The sequence below is a fragment of the Simochromis diagramma genome, unplaced genomic scaffold, assembly GCF_900408965.1.
Source record: "Simochromis diagramma unplaced genomic scaffold, fSimDia1.1 OVJJ01000507.1, whole genome shotgun sequence".
Lineage (NCBI taxonomy): Eukaryota > Metazoa > Chordata > Actinopteri > Cichliformes > Cichlidae > Simochromis > Simochromis diagramma.
The window spans coordinates 233,442-252,425 of NW_024387321.1; the positions used below are offsets into that span (position 1 = coordinate 233,442).

Here is an 18,984-nt window from a genome sequence, read left to right on the forward strand (position 1 = left end):
CCAGTTTGGGTATTTTGGCTCCACTTTGGACTTTATCCTCCCATCACAACTGTTCCTTCAGCCCCTGGTGTGTCTCTGTCTTTGTCCTCCTTGGTAAACTTCACTTTCTCTGGTTGGTTAAAAAGGAGCTGCTTATCACAGGATTGGCTCAGCTGCAGGACGGGACTGTTTTAGAGAGCTGAGCACTTCTGATCCTGAGTGATGTCAGAAACTGAGCAAGTTGGATGTGAGAATGTGAACAAACCTGATTTTTAAAAAAAGTGTTTACAGAAGACATTTTATGAAATGTATTCAGTTCATGACAGTTTCTGAAGTTCATGTGAAGTTTCCTCAGATATATAACTCGGTCATAAAGTGTAGACATTAAACTTTCAGAGGTGCACTCAGTTTGAGAGCCTGCTGTTACACTTTAGTGTCAGTAGAGGGCAGCACCGCACCATGGTTTATTCTTGGGCAGCTGTGCGAGATTTGCTGACTTTCCCTACAAACTGCACCAGGTCTGTTAAATCAGCTTCTCATTAAAAACCAGAGTTCATTCATATGACCACAACCTTCCTTTAACATAAACACACATGTCAGTTTTTTTAAAGACAACATCACCAGCATGCTCAGAAGAACTCAACACATTTTACATAAAGACAGTTGTGAAAGTTGTGAAAGTGAAATTGTTCCTCCTGCTTTTTGTTTGTGGCTCACGTTAACCTGTGTGTTGTCTTTGTTATCTGCTCTGAAGAGGACTGAAGTGTGTTTGGGTTCACCACAACAACTCAACGTTTTCCATCAGACATCTTTGTGAAACCCACAGAAGCACACGAGAAGATCAAGTGAGACCCAAGTTTATTGAACCTACAGAGAAACCAGATCACTGCTGTGGAGACGACAGCACACTTAGAAATAACATAAATAACAGCAAAGTTACTGAAGACATGAAACTTGGATTACATCTACATTTTAGTTACATAGCACTTATTGTTTATGTATAAAAATGATGTCTTGGTCATGCTTTTATTCTGAAAGGCCTGGTGAAGAAAAGATTCTTTTTTAATATAAAAAAATATAAAAACTAGTTTAAGAAAGTTAAATTTTTCCAGCTTCTTTATAAAAGAAAATAATAATAATAACTTTCCATTTGAACTTTCTGCCCTCAGAGGTTGTGTGAGGTTTCCTTCATGAGGAGAACAAACAGAATATAAACCAGTGTGTTTACAGTGAATGTGTCAGGTCTGAGCTGCTGTGTGGACCAGTTAGAGAGCAGCAGCTGGATTCCAGTGGTTGGACTGGTGGACGACTTCAGTGAGGAGTCGATGACATTTGGCTCTGGTAGAAACTCTGCACACACAAACACACAGGAGGAGAATATAAGCACAAAGCAGAACCTCTCTGTTCTCTTTATATACAGCAAAGCATGAGGACACGTCAGTGAACGCATCACAGTTACAATAATATAACTTGGATCATATAACATATTGAACTTTGGACACATTTTCTGCTGATATATGACGAGTATATGAACAGTATCAGATCACACAGCATCTGCAACTTCGCTCAGAACCTTAATACTGCTGCTATCAGTCTGAGCCCTGATGAAGAAAGAGTAGCAGCTGTACCTCTGAGCTCTCGTCTCTCTGATGATGAACGTCCATAACTGATGTGTTCACTTCTCCCTGCTGAGCAGACTCCAGCTCCATTACTGTCTGAAACAAACATGGAGGACGTCAGTGCAGGCAGCACAGTCTCATAACTGAAATAACCTCAGTAGTATCTATAACACAAAAAGGTTTGTTGAACATTTTTTCTCTACAGTGCAAAAACTGTGAGATGACTCGTGACTCAGGTCTGACTCATAGAAACACGATTACAGATCAGGAACGTGTTTCTCATCAAAGCCGTCAATCATCAAAAACGTGTAAAACCATCTGACCGATCCTGTCAGGAGGCCACATCTACAAAACTACAAAATGAGCCACATAAAGAAAGTCAAATCCAAAAGACCAACACAGCTGAATAGATCAGGTTGATTTTTATTGTTTGTATAGAAATTATAAACCACTCAGAGTGTTTTTTATTGTCTCTTTATCTCTGCAGTAGAACCTGTGCAGTGACACGAGTTAATCAGAAACCAGAAGCTGGATGATCACAGAGTCATTTCTGATAAGTGCAGGTGGACAAACACTAAACACAGGATTTACTGTAAAGGTCACCCAACAAAACATAATAACAGCAAAGCGACTTGTGATCATTTGTCAAAGTTGTCAGAGTTTAAAGGACAGTCTGGATTCTGCAAACCTCCTTAGAGTTAGAAAAATAAACACACACCAGCACAGCCGACAGGAAGGACGGCTTTCTATGAAAACTACATGTAAATATTTTAATATGATAAAAAAGCTGCTGAACTGGAAGCTCAGCTTCCTGTTCATGAACTTTAAGACTTCAGGCATGTTGTCTCGTTGCATTTTTAGACGCTGCCTGATGTCCTGCTGGCATAAAATAAACACACTGAGAGTTTCCAGCTTGACCAAACAGATGTTTCCATACAATGATTATTATGGATATATTATTTCTGACTTTCTCTATCTGGAGCAAACACAAGAAAAAAGTGCAGTCTGTCCTTGTTGAGTTTCTTAGTTTGATTCAGTGAGAAGAGTCTGGAAGAGGAGCTGAGGAGGAGCAGGAAGGAGGAGCAGGAAGGAGGAGCAGGAAGGAGGAGGGAGGAGCAGGAACTAGCAGTAGTTTCATTTTGTCAAAAGGAGGACTGCAGCTCACCTGTGGACTCCACCCTGATTGTTTGAGTGAGTGAAAATTCATTTACTTCTTTCTTTAACCAGGTTTGTCACACAGTTCTCTTATTCAGCCTTTAAACAGACAGATCTGTGTCTACAGTTTAAAACACAGCGAGTACAATGTGATGATGGGAATAGTGGAGCACTGCTTTCATGATTTAAATCTGGGGTCAGGCAGGGCCCGAAACTGGTGCTTTATAATAAATATGATGATAATAAGAATTGAATTACACATTCAAACGCAGAGCTCCTGCTGTAACCTTCACTCTCTAGGTTTCTCCTTTTCTTCACTCATCTCAGATTTCAGGCACAAACATGTCGTAAACAACATGAGTGATACTGGTGTTGGTATCTGATTCATATCAGCATGATGGGATTGATGCTTTAGTTTGTTTCTAAAGGAAACATGTCTCCACATGTTCCCTGTTTTGATCTTTACCTGTCCTGTGATCATGTGACAAAAGGCCTGAGAAAATACATTTAAGCTGCGGCGAGTGAGAAAGAGGAACACGAGGAGGTGCATTGAAGTACCTCCACACCATGGAGCTGAGTGGAAAACAGAGCAAACAGCGATGTGTTTGCTTCAGATTCTCTGCTGTGGCAAAACCACCAACCTCAGACATGAAGCCTGAAAGCAAAGCTCCAGTTTGATTTGAAAAGCCTGTTTAAAAACAAGCTAGCCCTCTTTAGCACGCTTTTGCACTCAAGCAACAAAAGTTTGGTGATTATGCTGTGCTTTAAAGTTTTTTTTCTTTATGTTGTGACACCAACACCTCAGTGTTGAGTAAAATGATGCGTAGCAGAGAGTTTGACCTTTGACCCGAGGATGGAGCACTCCTTCCAGGTGCCAGATCTGCATGTGGCCGTGTTAGCTACAGCTAAGCTAAGGCTGATATCATTTTTATAAATGTTTACATTAAAATAATCAGTTTTCTTAATATGTGCATCCACATGTTGTTTACGGACAGATTCTGGTTTATTTGTTTAGACAGCAGGTTTTGGTTTGTTGCCTCAGAGCAACATTGTGCAGTTAGGCCACTTTTCTTACAATAATGGTAAAGCAGTGGTTCCAAACTCTGGTCCTTCGTTCAAATATAAACCAGGAGCCCCAAACTCTCAGAACGTAGGGTAATATAACACTAACATTAATGCCACGGAGGGCTAGTCTCACCCAAAGTGCTTTAGAGACGGGCACATTTACACTCCAGGTGTCTAAAAACAAACAGTTTCAAAATGCATGAAAAGCTCGAAGGTGTGATTTTTTCCATTATTTCTAATAAAAAACAAATCTCACAGTGATTTAATGATCATTCAAATATGTTCACAAACTGATGTTTGATCTCATGAATCCTGGCACACTGCTCTCCACCTTTAAAACTTGATATCGTGGTACCTGTATTTACTCAGTACTGGAAGATAATCCAGTTCTGCATTGTCACACACTGCTAGAAAGAAAGGAGGGAGCTTTGATAACCAAGCTCACCACAGCCAGGTGTAGCTCATGAAATAAAGCACAGCAGAGAAACCAGAACAGACACAAGCAGACAGACACGCTTGTGTGAGTTTTTTAAGGTGGACTTGGACACAATACGAACAGGCTGTGTGGGCGTTCTCTGTCTTGCCTGGAGGGGTGAAAGGAGGAAGCCTCGGCTGAATCCAAAGACGTCATGTTTGAAAATGTGTTTCTGTGCAGTTTCCATGGTGACGGTATTGACATTTATATCCCTGAGTACTGTCTGTCAGCAAGCTGTCAGTTTGTTTCTGACATGAAGGTGTGCAGTAAGGCCGGGCTGGTTCCTCTCATGCAGCAGTTTCTCTGCAAACGTCTCCAGTTTAACAGAACGATATCTCTTTACATTAAAAGTTCTTAAACTCATAGTTTCATAAATATTGATCACATGTTAGCAGTTAATCTTCTCTCTACTGCTGTGAAACACAAAGAGAGAATCTAACCTTTTATCTCCCAAGATTCAAACAGGCCGTCTGAACTTATTTTATTACGTTTTGGAATTAAATCACAAAATTCTCAGCTTTCAGGAACCATTTGAATTTTCTCACTGGTCTAAAATGTCTGATGAGTTACAGTAATGTGAAGCACACATGCTAAAATCTTGGGGGAGCTGATTTATCTGCCTTGTTAAACTGTCTGAGCACAGAAAAGCAAAGGACAGATGCACCAACAGGTCAGAACGTCACTTTATTTAAACAAACAGCCTCCTGGTCGGAGAGCGTGTCCTATTCTCAGTCTCCTGATGACGACTGGACCCCCGACTCTCACCTCTCCTACTTTCCTTTGTTTAGTCATCCTCCTCCTGGATTTCCTTCCACCTCATCAGCAGTAATGACTGATGCTAACCTCATCAGTCTCATCACCACCCTCTTCTCCAACTGTAGTCTCAGAAAAAGTCCACTAGTTTTCACAAACCTGAGAAGTTACTTACCTGCAAAGTCCACACATGAATTCAGAATAAAAAAACAACAACAGAGTTTTCAAAATCTCCTTAAAGTCATTTAAAGGAGAAATAAGTAAACTACTTAATGTTTATGCTTCCTTGTTTACATTCCTGCTGAGTCATTTAACAGGGAGTGTCCTTTTTTCCAGCTGTAAAAAGAGAAACTGTGTCTCTGCTGCTCCGATAAGGAGCTCTGTGACTGGTTTTGTGAGACTGCTATTCACACTTGAATGAGAATGAAGCGACACTGCATTGGATCTTCCCTAATCCTTACGTGCAGCTGTGGATAATCTGTTGAAGGTAACCACTAACACTATTAATGCTATCATCACTGCACTTTAGAGCTAATGTGAAAGAAGCAGCTCAGGCTGTTAGCAGCAGCACGGAGCCCTGATCTGTTTATACAGCGTTCGAACAACGACCAACTGTCATCAATCGAGACTGGAGATAGCATGAATGATTGTAATTCTTCTGCTCTCATTACATGAGTGCACACACTCATTCTGAATGTAAAGTACGTGTGTAATTTTACTTTTTACATGCCTGTGTAATTTTATGTAATTAATATAAGAAGTAAAGCTCGCAGGGCGCACACGTCAGCCACAAGCTCAGGTGAGCAAACTCAGTACGAATCCATTAAAAGTTTGCCAGGCTCCACAGCAGTGATGATGTGGCCTGTTAGCGCACAGTTAACCGGAACAGATCCAAACATGGATAACATTTTAAAAGCCAACAGTAAACAGCATGCAAGGTAGTTAAAGAGGTTTGTGCAACAAAGGCAGGGCTGTGAAATTACTTTAAATGTGTAGCTGATAATAAGCCAAAGCGTCTCCATCAGCTGGATGCAGGTTATGATACTGCAGATGTGACTTCACTGACCTGATTCACACATTTTTGGTAAAAATAAATAAAATAAAATAAAAAAATTCTTCATGGATCGTGTTAAAGCGTTCAGACACTTTTATCTGTTTATCTATTTTTGTATTTGGTAGCGATGCTGTGATGCTTTCATGCTGCAGCTCCTCTTTACTTCCCACGGCCATGAACTCAAGCTAATCCTCGTTTCTTCTGTCTGCTCACTTAAAATGAGCGGTGTAGATTAGATTAGATGAAACTTTATTAACCCTTCGCTGGCCCTTAAAAATGCATCCTTTTAAGGCCCTAGTGTACAAAAATGGTCCCAGGAGGGTTAATCTCTCGGGTGGGTTCCTCCGGGAAATTCGGTTTCCAATAGCAGTTACAGAATGTGAGCAGAAATATACCATATATACACATATATAAATACAGAGTATACAAAAGGGATAAATAGAATAAATTGGAATAAGAATACAAAGGAAGTGCACATTTCAAGTATTGTCTAGTAGAATCTAATTGTAAGTAGCAAATAACTAATCTGAAAGGGGCGTTTCACGGATTAACAAACATCCTTTGCCATTAGTAACAGCCACTCCAGAGATGTTTGCTGCAGGAAACTACTGATCTGCTGATTTAGCACACAAAAGAAAACAATCCTTTGAATTCCAGTAATGATTTCATCACTGAGTATGCTCTGTCTGCTGGTTTGTTTGTGCAGAAACAAGAAATATATATGAAATAGATATAAAGCAAGAAAAAAGTTACAGAAAATCATAAGAGATAATACAAACTATCAGTGGAAAAACCAAATGAATGCACTGATATTCTCGTCACAGCACAGTCAGAGGTTTCAGTAACGACGGCTTAATAAGATGCACATATAAAATGGGATACTCTGGGATTTTTGTACTATCGGGGTAAATATCCCATGGTTACTTATCCAGATGAGAGATCAACAGGTACAAACTAACTAACCGATCAATTTTATGGAAAATGACGTATCCATTCCTGGAAGATCCCTCAGTTGTGTGTGGATAGTAGCATTGCCTTAAATCAGGGGTGGGCAATTCCAGGCCCCGAGGGCCGGTGTCCTTCAGGTTTTAGATCTCACCTTGGGTCAACACACCTGAATCACATGATTTAGTTTGTTACCAGGCCTCTGGAGAACTTCAGGACCCTTTGAGGAGCTAATTTAGCCATTTAAATCAGCTGTGTTGGTTCAAGGACACATCTAAAACCTGCAGGGACACCGGCCCTCGAGGCCTGGAGTTGCCCACCCCTGCCTTAAATATTTCATTAGTGAATAATGTCTGCGTGCATTTAGAGGCAAGTCTACATACGTTCATGCAGCACTTTTAGCACTGAAATACTGCAGTGTAGCTTTTCCTGCTTTAACCTCCTGGGACCCTGCGTCCACATATGTGGACATCACATTTTGGGTTATTTAGACCAAAATACTCAACTCTGCTCTACAAGGGCCTGATATCCACTTACGAGGACATTATACTGCTACTGTTCTATCAAAATTTTAAACTAATATCCTCGTGGCTCTGATTTTTCATAAAAACAAAAATAAGGTAAAGAAAATCTGGTAATCCTTTGTTTTTACATTCATCGGGCCCCAATATGCTCAAATATCAAAGAGAAATTAAAAATGCATGCCGTGGAAGAGTTCGGGTCTTAGGAGGTTAATTCTGTTGTGAATGACCATGACAGACCTGGTGACACATTTATGCTTTGCAGGATTCTTTATTAACACTCAGGGTTGCTGTGCATACACACACAGAGCTGCAGCTCTCCCGCTGCCGGCTCAACATAACCAACAACAATCACAATGAAGGACCCAGTGCCATATTAAGTTAGCGGGGCATGATTGCGAATGCCGTGCAGGAGTCTCCGCCTTCCCTGCACAGTCCACTACATCTGTATTATGTGTTTAACCTATTCCTGTTTTTATAATCTTATAAAATAAAATACTATAATATATAGCATAAGCTTCCTCCAGGCAGGTGTCAGTATACTTATCCATGTTTGTGAATGGTTGTTGCCAATGGAAACCCATCCATACTTAAACTGGAAAACCTGGAGTTAACTTAGTGACGTGAATCCAGACATCACACAGCTATTCTGGGTATGTTGAGCCAGTAGTACAACTTGAGGTACTTTAAATAGATTTTAATACATGATGTAATCACTGCTAGGATACTTTAGTAGGATTATAACTTCTCCTTGAGTTAAACACCTGGTAAGGTTATAATCTTTAAAACACACAGGATAATCCTTCCTGCTATTGCCAATTACATTTTATTTACATAGCTCCAAATCACAATAACAGTCGCCTCAAGGCACTCATGAGGATCATTGTTGGTGTCTCTCATAGTGATGAACACTTTGACATGCCAAGCAGAAGGTTGCTGGTTTGATTCCAACGGGAAACATAAATGCTCTTGTGGAAGTAAGGCTTTAAAACTGTGCCAAATGAAACACATGTGAATGATGTGGTGAACCTTTGTAACAAAGGTCTTTTTTGTGTATCTGTGGGGATGTTCCTGCTGAATACATTCTTAGTAAATCACTAAGAATACACCACTACTCAGCTAGTCTAAGCTATGGAGTAGTCATTCAGGTATCATGTTTAATTTAATGTTCAATGTCAGACTGTGTGAAGTGAAATCACCGATTTTTCTACCATAAATCCTCAAATGTCACTTCACTGTGCAAACATGTACAATATGAACACATTAGGTTATAATTTGAAGTGAAGGGGAAAAAGCCTTTTAAATAACTAATCTTCTTACAAAAGATGTTCATCTAATGTTAAAACATCTCATTTGATCTAATATTAAGTTAGCCGTTTTAACATCTAAAAAAGAAACATGGGACTGCAGCATGTCTACAGTTCATGACAAACATCTCTATAAGTGACCACAGCTAAATGTATTCACAGCCAATTGAACAGAGCTAATAATGAGGGGCTACAGCGTCATCTAGTGGCAGATGGCTGAAGATGCAGTGGGAACAAAAACGCATATGTCATAAGTTTACTTTTAAAAAAGCAAATGTATTTACTTTACACATAACCCATCCATAAATCCTGTTGACTACAAAATATTTAAACACATTTACTATTATAAGCAAATATGTTAGACATTAAATTCAATGATGTGTTAAAGGAGAAAAATAAAATGAGGAGAGATTCTCAGCTCTAACTGAAAATCGAACTCCTGTATTTTCTATTGTTTTGCAGAACCCACATATTTCATGTCATCTGGTGGAGCTTTATCAAAGATGTGCTTCAGTGTGAAATATGATGTCATTGACTAAATCACAAGAAACCCAAGACCCAGCCTGATTGTTTGAGGGATAATTGGATGTTCAGAGTAAACTCAGCTTCTCTGGGATATTTACAAAATAAGCTCATTATGAGACTCTGATGTTGAAACCCACAGAAAACAGAAGATGGATGCTGTGAAGATATTCTGCTGGACTCTGGGGTGTGTCTGCCTCCTGCTGCCTGTAACTGCAGGTGAGATTTAAGTGTCTTTGTAAAGTCAGGAGCACCTGCATCACCTGTGTGATAGAAGGAACGTTGGCCAATCACAAGCCAGATATAGTCTGATGTCAGAAAAGGAGTTTAAGGGGAAAAAGTGAAACTTTGATTTAATGTGTGACATTTATTTATTAATCTGGTTTGAGGTTAGCCAATCAGGGGACAGTGACCTCTTATCCTCTCTCTGATTGGCTGCTGTAGAGGCGAACAGTTCAAAGTTTGACTTCTAGCCTCTCTGTTTTGTGTTGTTACCTCTTTCAGATCAGAAAATCATCACAGCCGAGTCTGGACAGAACGTCACGCTGCCGTCTCGAGCTCCAAATGAGAACAAAACCATCACAGTAGTAGAGTGGAGCAGAACTGATCTGGAGTCAGAACATGTGCTTTTGTACCGAGATGAGCAGTTTGAACCAGAAGAGCAGCATCCATCTTTTAAGAACCGGGTGGATCTGCAGGACAGACAGATGAGGGATGGAGATGTGTCTTTGATTCTGAAGGATGTGACGACTGCTGATAGTGGAACATACGAGTGTCGAGTCTTCATGGGAGGGAAAGAACGCAGGAAGAGAGCTCATCTGAAGACTGACCCCATCAGCAGCATCTACCTGAGTGTTGTTGATCCTCCAGGTGAGTGAGTAGAGTTGAGTGTGTGTGTGATCAGAGGTGAAGCTGCTTCCTGGTTGTTGATGTTTGTTTCTAAAGATGTTGTTGATGAGACTTTGTAGAAAGCAGCTGGTCTGAGTGATGTGATCAGAGTGCAGTAGATAATGTCTGACAGCAGTTTGAAGAGGAAATGGATTCTGTTCTGTTCTTCACTCATCACCTACCTGACAGCTGACACCTCACACCTGTTTCTCACCTGCAGGTCAGACAGAAAGACGTGCTGGACTGATGCTCAGTGTGTCACTTCTTGTTGCTGCTGTCATTGGTTTTCTGATCTACAAAAAACATAAACAACAGAGTCAGGATTCATCCCAGCCTTCTCCTGCTGAACAGTGTGAGATTGAAATGTCTCAGAGGTTTTCCAGCTGATTCGTGAGTCTCCTGCTGCTGTTTCAGCTTCTCAGAGGTGACACAGATCATCCAGTGGAGAGACACACGAGGACATCCTGAATTTGTTGTTCAGCATCTTTGTGAAAGTCTTGGACATTTTCCTTTGGACATGTTGGACTTTAACTAAAGATGCTTTCAGTCCCAAAGTCTTTTTCTTCCTGTTGTTTGGTGCAAAGCATCGATGATCATCTCAGAAAACATTTTCATCTTTAATCCTGGTTTCAGGTGAAAGTTTGTCTTTAGCTCCTCACTGTCCTGATGAGCTGCATGAACAACAGCTGGAAGTCAGTCTGTGGGAAGTTTGGACTCTTTTTCTTTTATAAAACATATAAAACATGTAAATTACAGACGTGTCCTGTTTCTACTGTGAGTGTAGCTGTTAGCTCGTGACCTCCTGCTGAGCTAAAGCCTCAGACTGTTTCTGTAGTTTAAATAAACGACACATCATTCCTACATCTGTGTGTGTTCATTATATGCAGCTTTTATTTATGTCAGTCTGAACACTGCATGTACTGTGAAACTCTTTATTTATATTACAGATTTTATTCTTTTATGTTATTATTAATGATAAAATGAGTGAGTTTTTCTGTACAGATGAATTTTCCTTGATCAAAAACTTTGTCAGCTGTAGTCTGATGTTGTTTTCTGAGCATTTCTCCTCCACTCTGCTCTTTCTACTGAGAAAGTCTTTAATCAAGTTTTTGTTTCCAATGTTTTGACTGTAAATAAAGTCTTCAGATGTCTGCTGTTGTTTCCTGAATAATCTGATCTGGAATCAGTCCACAGTGAACAAACACACTGAGCAAACGTGTAATCTGAACTAAAGTCAAACTTTGAAACCAACCAAGAATCTCTTTAATTGGCTGGACACAGAGGACATCAAAATACGTATCTGTGTGAGCAGATTTTCTCTCACATGAAGAGTGTCCTCAGCACCTTCCGCAGCTGTCTGACTGCTGTGTCTCTGAGTGGGCGACCAGAGATCACATTAACATGTGAATCCCCGTATTAACAAACATGTCATTCTGTAGTACATCAATGGCTTGTTGTTAGAAACACTTGAAACCATTGTGTGGTGGTAAAAGTAGGTTAAAGAACAAACATGAAAACCTGTCGCTGCACTTTCAAGAGCCCGATGCTCCAGGATGGTGGCACAGTTTCTTGTCAGTAAATGTTACCATTCCATACAATAGTTTATGTAAATGGCAATTTAAAAACAACACATGGCTGACCAATGTGCTTTACAGCAGAATGACCAAAAACACAATAAATACATGATGATAAAATAACAGTCTCAGATACCCAGTGAGTCAAAAGCCAGGAAATAAAAATGAATTTTTAACCTGGATTTAAAAACCACCACAGAAGTAGATTGGCGAATGTGGAGAGGAAGATCATTCCAAAGCTTCAGGCCCACAACGCTTGGTCTCCTCTGAGCTTCAGCTCTGATTTAGGGTCTGAGAGCAACAGCTGCTCAGCTGACCGGAGTGAATGAGGGGGGCATAGGGCTTCAGCAGATCAGACAAATATACAGGCACCAGACCATTTCAGGATTTAAAAATCAGTAAAAAGGTTTTAAAATAGATTCACATTTTAATTGGAAGCCAGTGTAAGCAGGCCAGAACCGGAGTAATATGCTTAAATTTTATTTTACCAGTTAGAAAACGTGGTGCAGCATTTTGCACCAGTTGCAGGTGTGACAGGGTGCTCTGGCCAACCCCTATTATAAGGGAGTTGCAGTGATCCAAGCGTGATGTTATAAAAGCATGGATGAGAGTTTCCAAGTCACGGTTGGAAAGAAAAGGCTTAACCTTTGACAGAGGCTGAGGTGATAGAATTTATGTGGCCATCAAAACTAAGTGCAGAGTCAATCTTTACCCCAAGATTAGCAATCAAGCTCTTCAGGTAAGGCTCTGAGTCTACTTTAGTGCAATCGACACAGCTGACCAGCAGAGGGAGGTGTTTGCTCTTATAGTGCAGTGTGACTGTGAGCAGACCTGCACACACTCAGTGATTATGCATTCATACACTATTATTGCTGATATCTTTATCTCTAAAGCATCTTTCTGAGTGCAAGTTCTCATGGGTGAGTGTTTCCACTAATCGCCGAATGTGGAAAAGACACCATGTAGACGTCTGTTCACAACCATATTCATTGTTATTGTTTAAATAATAATAATAAAGGCAAATGAATGATCTGATCTTCATTTCTCACTTTGTAAGAGACGGTCAGACCTGACCTCTGTTCTGTGTGGAAGAACCGTCAACATTAATGTTAACTTACTGTCGTGCTGCAACCAGCGTCAACCATTGAGATGACGTCATCGTTTCAACCATGTTTGGTGGCTGGACGCTCTCTTCATGTTGCACTTTAATGTGAGATAAATAAGGCAAATACTTCATTTGAAGCCTTCCATAGAATGATGGCTTTTTAATTATGGTTATTAAATACAAACATTTGTGATTAATTTTTGATGCATGCAAAGCAAATATTTTGTCCCATCTGGGCCACTGGATTGTTGTTTTTTTCTGACTTTGCCTGACTGGACCCACAGTGTATGAGGAAACACGCTGGTCTTCAAATGCTGTCACATGATGGTTTTATTACTTTAGACTTTAAGTTTAGGTCATTCAATTTATAATCCTCTTGAGGTGCAGTCTATAAGCTCCACCTCCTCCTTGATGCTCCCAGTAGACACATGCTGTAAAGCGCGCCTCCAGCTTAAGAAGTGTGGGCATTTCCTCTCAGCAGTGCATTCTCTGTGTTTTGTGGCTCACAAGGTCGAGGAAAAGATCCCTTCACCTGTCCTTAGCCAACTTCGACTGATTCCTTCGCTACAGCCCTTTTTATTGTCAGCAAGCAATCATTCATGAATATGCAATTACAAACACACGTGACAGTCTTCAGCAGGCATATCTGAACAACATCAGCGTCTGTATTCTGTGTGCGTATTTTCAGCCATTCCATACATAGACATACGACCTTTCAATGAACTTAACGTGTGTGTATGAGGTATGCAGAAAAGCAGAAGTAAGCGTCTTGCTAAGCTATAAAAACTTACTTGCAATAGGTAACATTTAAAGGTGTGAAGTCTTGCACTTTATAGCTTTAAAGCTATAATGGAAATTATAACATCGAGGCTGCTTCCTCTCATCTCATGGTGCACAGAGCGTGCACAGAATCCTTATGGGACCTGATAAGCATAAGATATTTTATCAGCATACAAATGATAATATATTTCTAAGCATAAATGACCATCTTAAATTATTCATTCTGACAGCTCTCATGAAAAAACCAACTGGAGAGTGTGAGCAGTACAAGGTAGGCTGGGCAGTTCAGCATCACTCATGGCCTTTATCATATTTCATGCGTTGTCCCGGAGCACTACGTGGACGGACGTCTTCAGTAAGCATGCTGTCGAAAGCAGCTGCATCGGTTTGGCTGGTGTACGAGCCCCTGAACGACTTTGCATGTAGTGTCACTTGATGACGAACAAACTCCTCATCAATCCACTGCACCGTTAAACTGAGGAGTGACATCGGGGACACACTGCTTGTCCAAATGTCTGTAGCGAAACTTAAGGCTGAAATCTCCTGCATGAGGTTATGCACGTGTTTTTTTTACCTTTTCAAAAAGGTTTGGCACCATTACATCCGAGATGTATGGGCGGCTGGGAATTTCATATCGCGGCTCGACTATGCTGAAAAGACGGCGAAATCCTACGTTTTCCACGTCCAACAGTGGCTGGTCATCCAGGGCGATAAAATGAGTCAGAGCCTCTGTTATTTTAACTGCCTGTGGATTTTCTCTTGACATTTTTCATCGCTTTTCCAAAACCTGACTTAAAGTCGGCTGTTCTGGTCTTGCATTAGCCTTAGCAAACTCGGTGTAGCCTACTCCAGGGCATGATGTGTGTTTTATTAAATTGCTTGTATTGAACAATGTACTGTCCTTCCCTCCCCTGGACACCTTACCAGTACACAGTTTGCACTCGGCCTTGCTTCTGTCACCTTCACAAATTATGAAGTGAGTCCATTTTGTTTAGCGTAGCTACAGCTGCCATCTCCCTCGCCTAACCCCCTAGCCACATGTCAAAATTACAAAAGAAAGTACAGGCTACCCTCTGATTCATGAAATAAGTTGGTTCATGGTATCGCATTTTACGGGATTTGCCCCTGATACAGTATCAATATCAGTGCATCCCTATTTTTAAGAAAAGAAACATGAGCTCATTATGAATTTGATGACATCAACATATCTCAAAAAAGTTGGGACAGATGCAACAAAAATAGCTGGAGGAACATTTTGCAAATAATCAGGTTAAATAACTGCAGCAGGTGAGTGATGTGCTCATCATCAGTGTCCAGCACTCTAGTGTCTAAATTGTTCCAGGTTTAAGTAATTACATCCATTCTGCACATTGCTGCTGTTCCTTGGGACAGCGCGTTGAAATTGTCATCATATTTTTCAGGGAGAGCTGAGAGAACTGCATTAATGATGTAGGATACACAAAGTTAAAATACTGTTTCCATACCAAACTGTATCTTAGAATTGGAATTAGACATTTTGGAATTGTAAAACTGATTTTGTCATAGCACGGCATTTTGTCAAGGTCATTCTTTGTGGAACGCAGGAGGGTGATCCAAGCTGCAGGACTCAGAAGACGTAGAAGCTCAAAACCAGATTCATTAAAGAGATCTTACTAAATACACAACAATGCAGGTCAGGAGAAAATACTCCAAAAATCTAATTCTTTCCCCCCAAAACACCACAGAACAAGGAGTGACAAGAATGCGACAAGGAGCAAGGATATTCACTGTCATGCCTACAATAACAAACAGAATGCAGCTACGTTACAAGAAACAAGATGTTCAATCAACAAACCTGAACAGCTCCTATCATTGTGCAAGCAGAGTTAAAACTATGCTTTAAAAATCCACTAAAGGTCAAACTTACTAAGTCCACCCCTAAAATTCGCTCATTTCATCATAAAAGCACATGCTATATAGTCACATTAAGATGTGCCAGTGGTTACTTAGGTATTGCAATGAAAAAACAAGCCCTGCATTACTGGCTGTTCACAGAACGTCAGCTGTCAGATGTTACATTTTATATTATGAAGTTTACATCTGTAAACTGTCCTCAAAGCCTGGAAATGTAGTTCTCTGAAGTTTACTGAAGGGAAACTAATGAGCGTCACTGTGGCCACTAGAGGGCACTTTAATATAAAAACATGCTGCTCTGAGACACTGGCACCTTGCCAGTTTGCATATGAGATCACATGATACATAAAGGCTCTTATTGGTTATTTAACAATTCCAAACAGTTTTGTATCCATCAGTTAATAAAAAGTAATATTTTTATTGATTTATAGACAGTGTTGGGGAGTAACGGAATACATGTACCGCCGTTACGTATTTAGAATACAAAATATGAGTAACTGTATTCCGTTACAGTTACCGTTTAAAAAGGTGGTATTCAGAATACAGTTACTTTGTTGAAATAAATGGATTACACTGGGGTACTTTCCTGTTTCATTTTGTCGCGGGTCAGGACTGTTTGGGTTTTGTTTGACAGCTACGTTCTTTTGTTCCAGGCGGCAGCGTTACGGTTGCCATGGTTACAGGGCGACGCTCTCTCTCTCTGCGACTGTGTGTTTCCTGGGTGAGAGAGCGCCTTTTCGTTGTTGTTGTTGTTGTGCTAAGCTAACAGGCAGAATGCTACAAGCATAGCTCTAAAGAATGTAGCATCATGGGCAGTGTAGTCCGTGCTGCAGGGAGAATGGACTGCCGCTAGGAGGGAGAAAAAGGGGAGTGGAAAGGTACGAGCAGTCATCGAGCAAAAACGGGAGCTGGAAGCATGTAAATATAATAATAACCACTGCAGCCAAGAAGAGTGCCTGACGAGCCCAGTTGTAAGTAAGCTATTAAGACTCGACTGTACACTGTGTTCGTGTTTTCCTCCGAAAACAACAAGTTCCGTTGGAGCAGCCTTTCAACGCCTCTCTCTGTCTGTCGCAAGAAAAGTTGACCCACACAACAAAGTAGAGCTATTTTTCGGCTACCAGCCGACAGGGACCCCGCCGTATTATGCTGGGCTTACACTCAGTCGCGCGATTCAGCTCCTGCTCAAACTGTACGATTGACTCGCAGGGGTTAGAAGTTCATAGGTCACGATGCAGGGTCTTACACTATACGGCCCGATGCTCTCATGCGACCTGAGTGCTCACACTGTGCGTCCATAAAAATGAAGGTTATAACAGAAATTCTGTCGCTCGCTCTCCCTCTCCGTCTTTCACTCACACAGACACACCACCACCATCAACTTTGCTAAATTGCTAATGAAAAACATTGGTCAGGCAGCTGTGATTGAGCAGCAGTGTCGATCCAACTATTTTCACGGTTGTTGTGGTCGTGATAATTTTGTGAGGCCACATCGAAAGGGCTCGGATGGTTCTACAGGTTGTGCCTCCATCGCTTGTGTCCAGATCACACGCTGCACTGCCGTGCTACGCCGTCTTTTTCGCTGACATTTGTGTTTGCGCGTGCGCAGTGTGGCAAACTGCGGTGACACCCTCACGACCAAGCGATTGATGATCGGGAGCTGATCGTGAGGTGTCAATCGCTTCTCGTTACCCCACGTATACTACACGATGCACGATGAAGGCCAAAATCGGGCCGATCGCCAAAACGATCGCACGACTCAAAAATCGGCTCAAAATGGGCCAAAAATCGCACAGTGTGAGCCCAGCATTAGTCAGAGGTCCCTTTACTACAGTTCGGAGCCGCGGACCTTCAGTAACAGTAATAAATCACACAGCAATAGTACATTCACGTTGTTGTAAAAAGCATGATAATATTGTAGCGGGTCAGGGCTGTTCGGGGTTCTGCTTGTACAGTTATGTTTTGTGTATGTTGCCATGGTGACGGGTGACGCCCTCTCGCTGCGACGGTGTGTCCTTCCGGGGTCAGAGGGCGCCCTATGTGTGTTGTGGTTGCCGCGCTGAGCAGTTAGCTAGTGGCAGTGTGTTCTTCTGCAAATGTAATAAACGGCTGTGCTCCCTGGCTAGCTCACGGGAAGCAAGACCAAACGATACCTCCGTCTCCTCCTTGTCTGAACTCGCCACAATATATTAAGTAATCCAAAGTATTCAGAATACGTTACTGTCATTGAGTAACGTAACGGAATACGTTACAGAATTACGGTGGCCCCTAGAGACAAAGCATGTATAAACTCCAAAACACTTACAAATTCCAAATAGCACGCACAAACTCCTCAACACGTACAAAATCCAAAACACATGCAAACTCCAAAACACGTACAAACTCCAAAACACGTACAAAATCCAAAACACGTACAAAATCCAAGACACGTGCAAACATCGAGACAGGTACAAAATCCAAAACAGGTACAAAATACAAAACACACGCAAAATACAAAACACGTGCAAACACCAAGACAGGTACAAAATCCAAAACATCTACAAAATCCAAAACACATGCAAACTCCAAAACACGTACAAAATCCAAAACACATGCAAACTCCAAAACACATACAAACTCCAAAACACGTACAAAATCCAAAACACGTGCAAAATACAAAACACGTGCAAACTCCAAAACACGTGCAAAATCCAAAACACATGCAAACTCCAAAACACATACAAACTCCAAAACACGTACAAAATCCAAAACACATGCAAAATCCAAAACACGTACAAAATCCAAAACACATGCAAAATACAAAACACGTACAAAATCCAAAACACGTGCAAACTCCAAAACAGGTACAAAATCCAAAACACATGCAAACTCCAAAACACAACGGAAGTGCTCCAGGACGCTAGGGGCAGTGTTGAGCTCGATTTGCAAAATAAACGGCAAGTTTGTTGCAAACACATGGGCTCTAGTCTCCGTCGCGCTTCCCAGGTTGCCTAGCAACCATGATACTAACAGCTGGAAACGTGTCCTACAACTTTTTTTGACAGAAATGAAGGAGAACATATTTTTTTCATTTGTTTGTTTGTTTCTACAAGAGCTTTGTGTGATTTGATAAGTATCTGAGGCTGAGACCACAGGACAGTAAAACGTGATTTTTGGGCTTCATTTCTGTACTGAATAGTCATTTAAGATTAGCTAGTAAATAACAATTAGCTAATGTTGTTCATAAGACTAAAGTCATATCACTTTGGTAATGTAAATATAATATGGCCAATATTATGGTTATTATATTAGTCATTATTAGCTATTACAGCAGTGAACATGAACTCTGTGTCAAATACTGAGCTTCAGT

The 18,984-nt window shown here is 40.9% G+C and overlaps 1 protein-coding gene across 1 annotated transcript; it reads left to right on the forward strand.

Annotated features, from left to right (window-relative positions):
* The first annotated feature begins 2,714 nt into the window (after window positions 1-2,714).
* Window positions 2,715-11,141, forward strand: LOC120717693 (programmed cell death 1 ligand 1-like). The gene is made up of 5 exons (XM_040005895.1): window positions 2,715-2,789; window positions 5,383-5,533; window positions 9,336-9,614; window positions 9,900-10,265; window positions 10,504-11,141. The coding sequence occupies exons 3-5, from the start codon at window positions 9,548-9,550 to the stop codon at window positions 10,668-10,670; spliced, it is 600 nt and encodes a 199-aa protein (XP_039861829.1). The 5' UTR covers window positions 2,715-2,789; window positions 5,383-5,533; window positions 9,336-9,547; the 3' UTR covers window positions 10,671-11,141.
* Window positions 11,142-18,984: the final 7,843 nt, after the last annotated feature.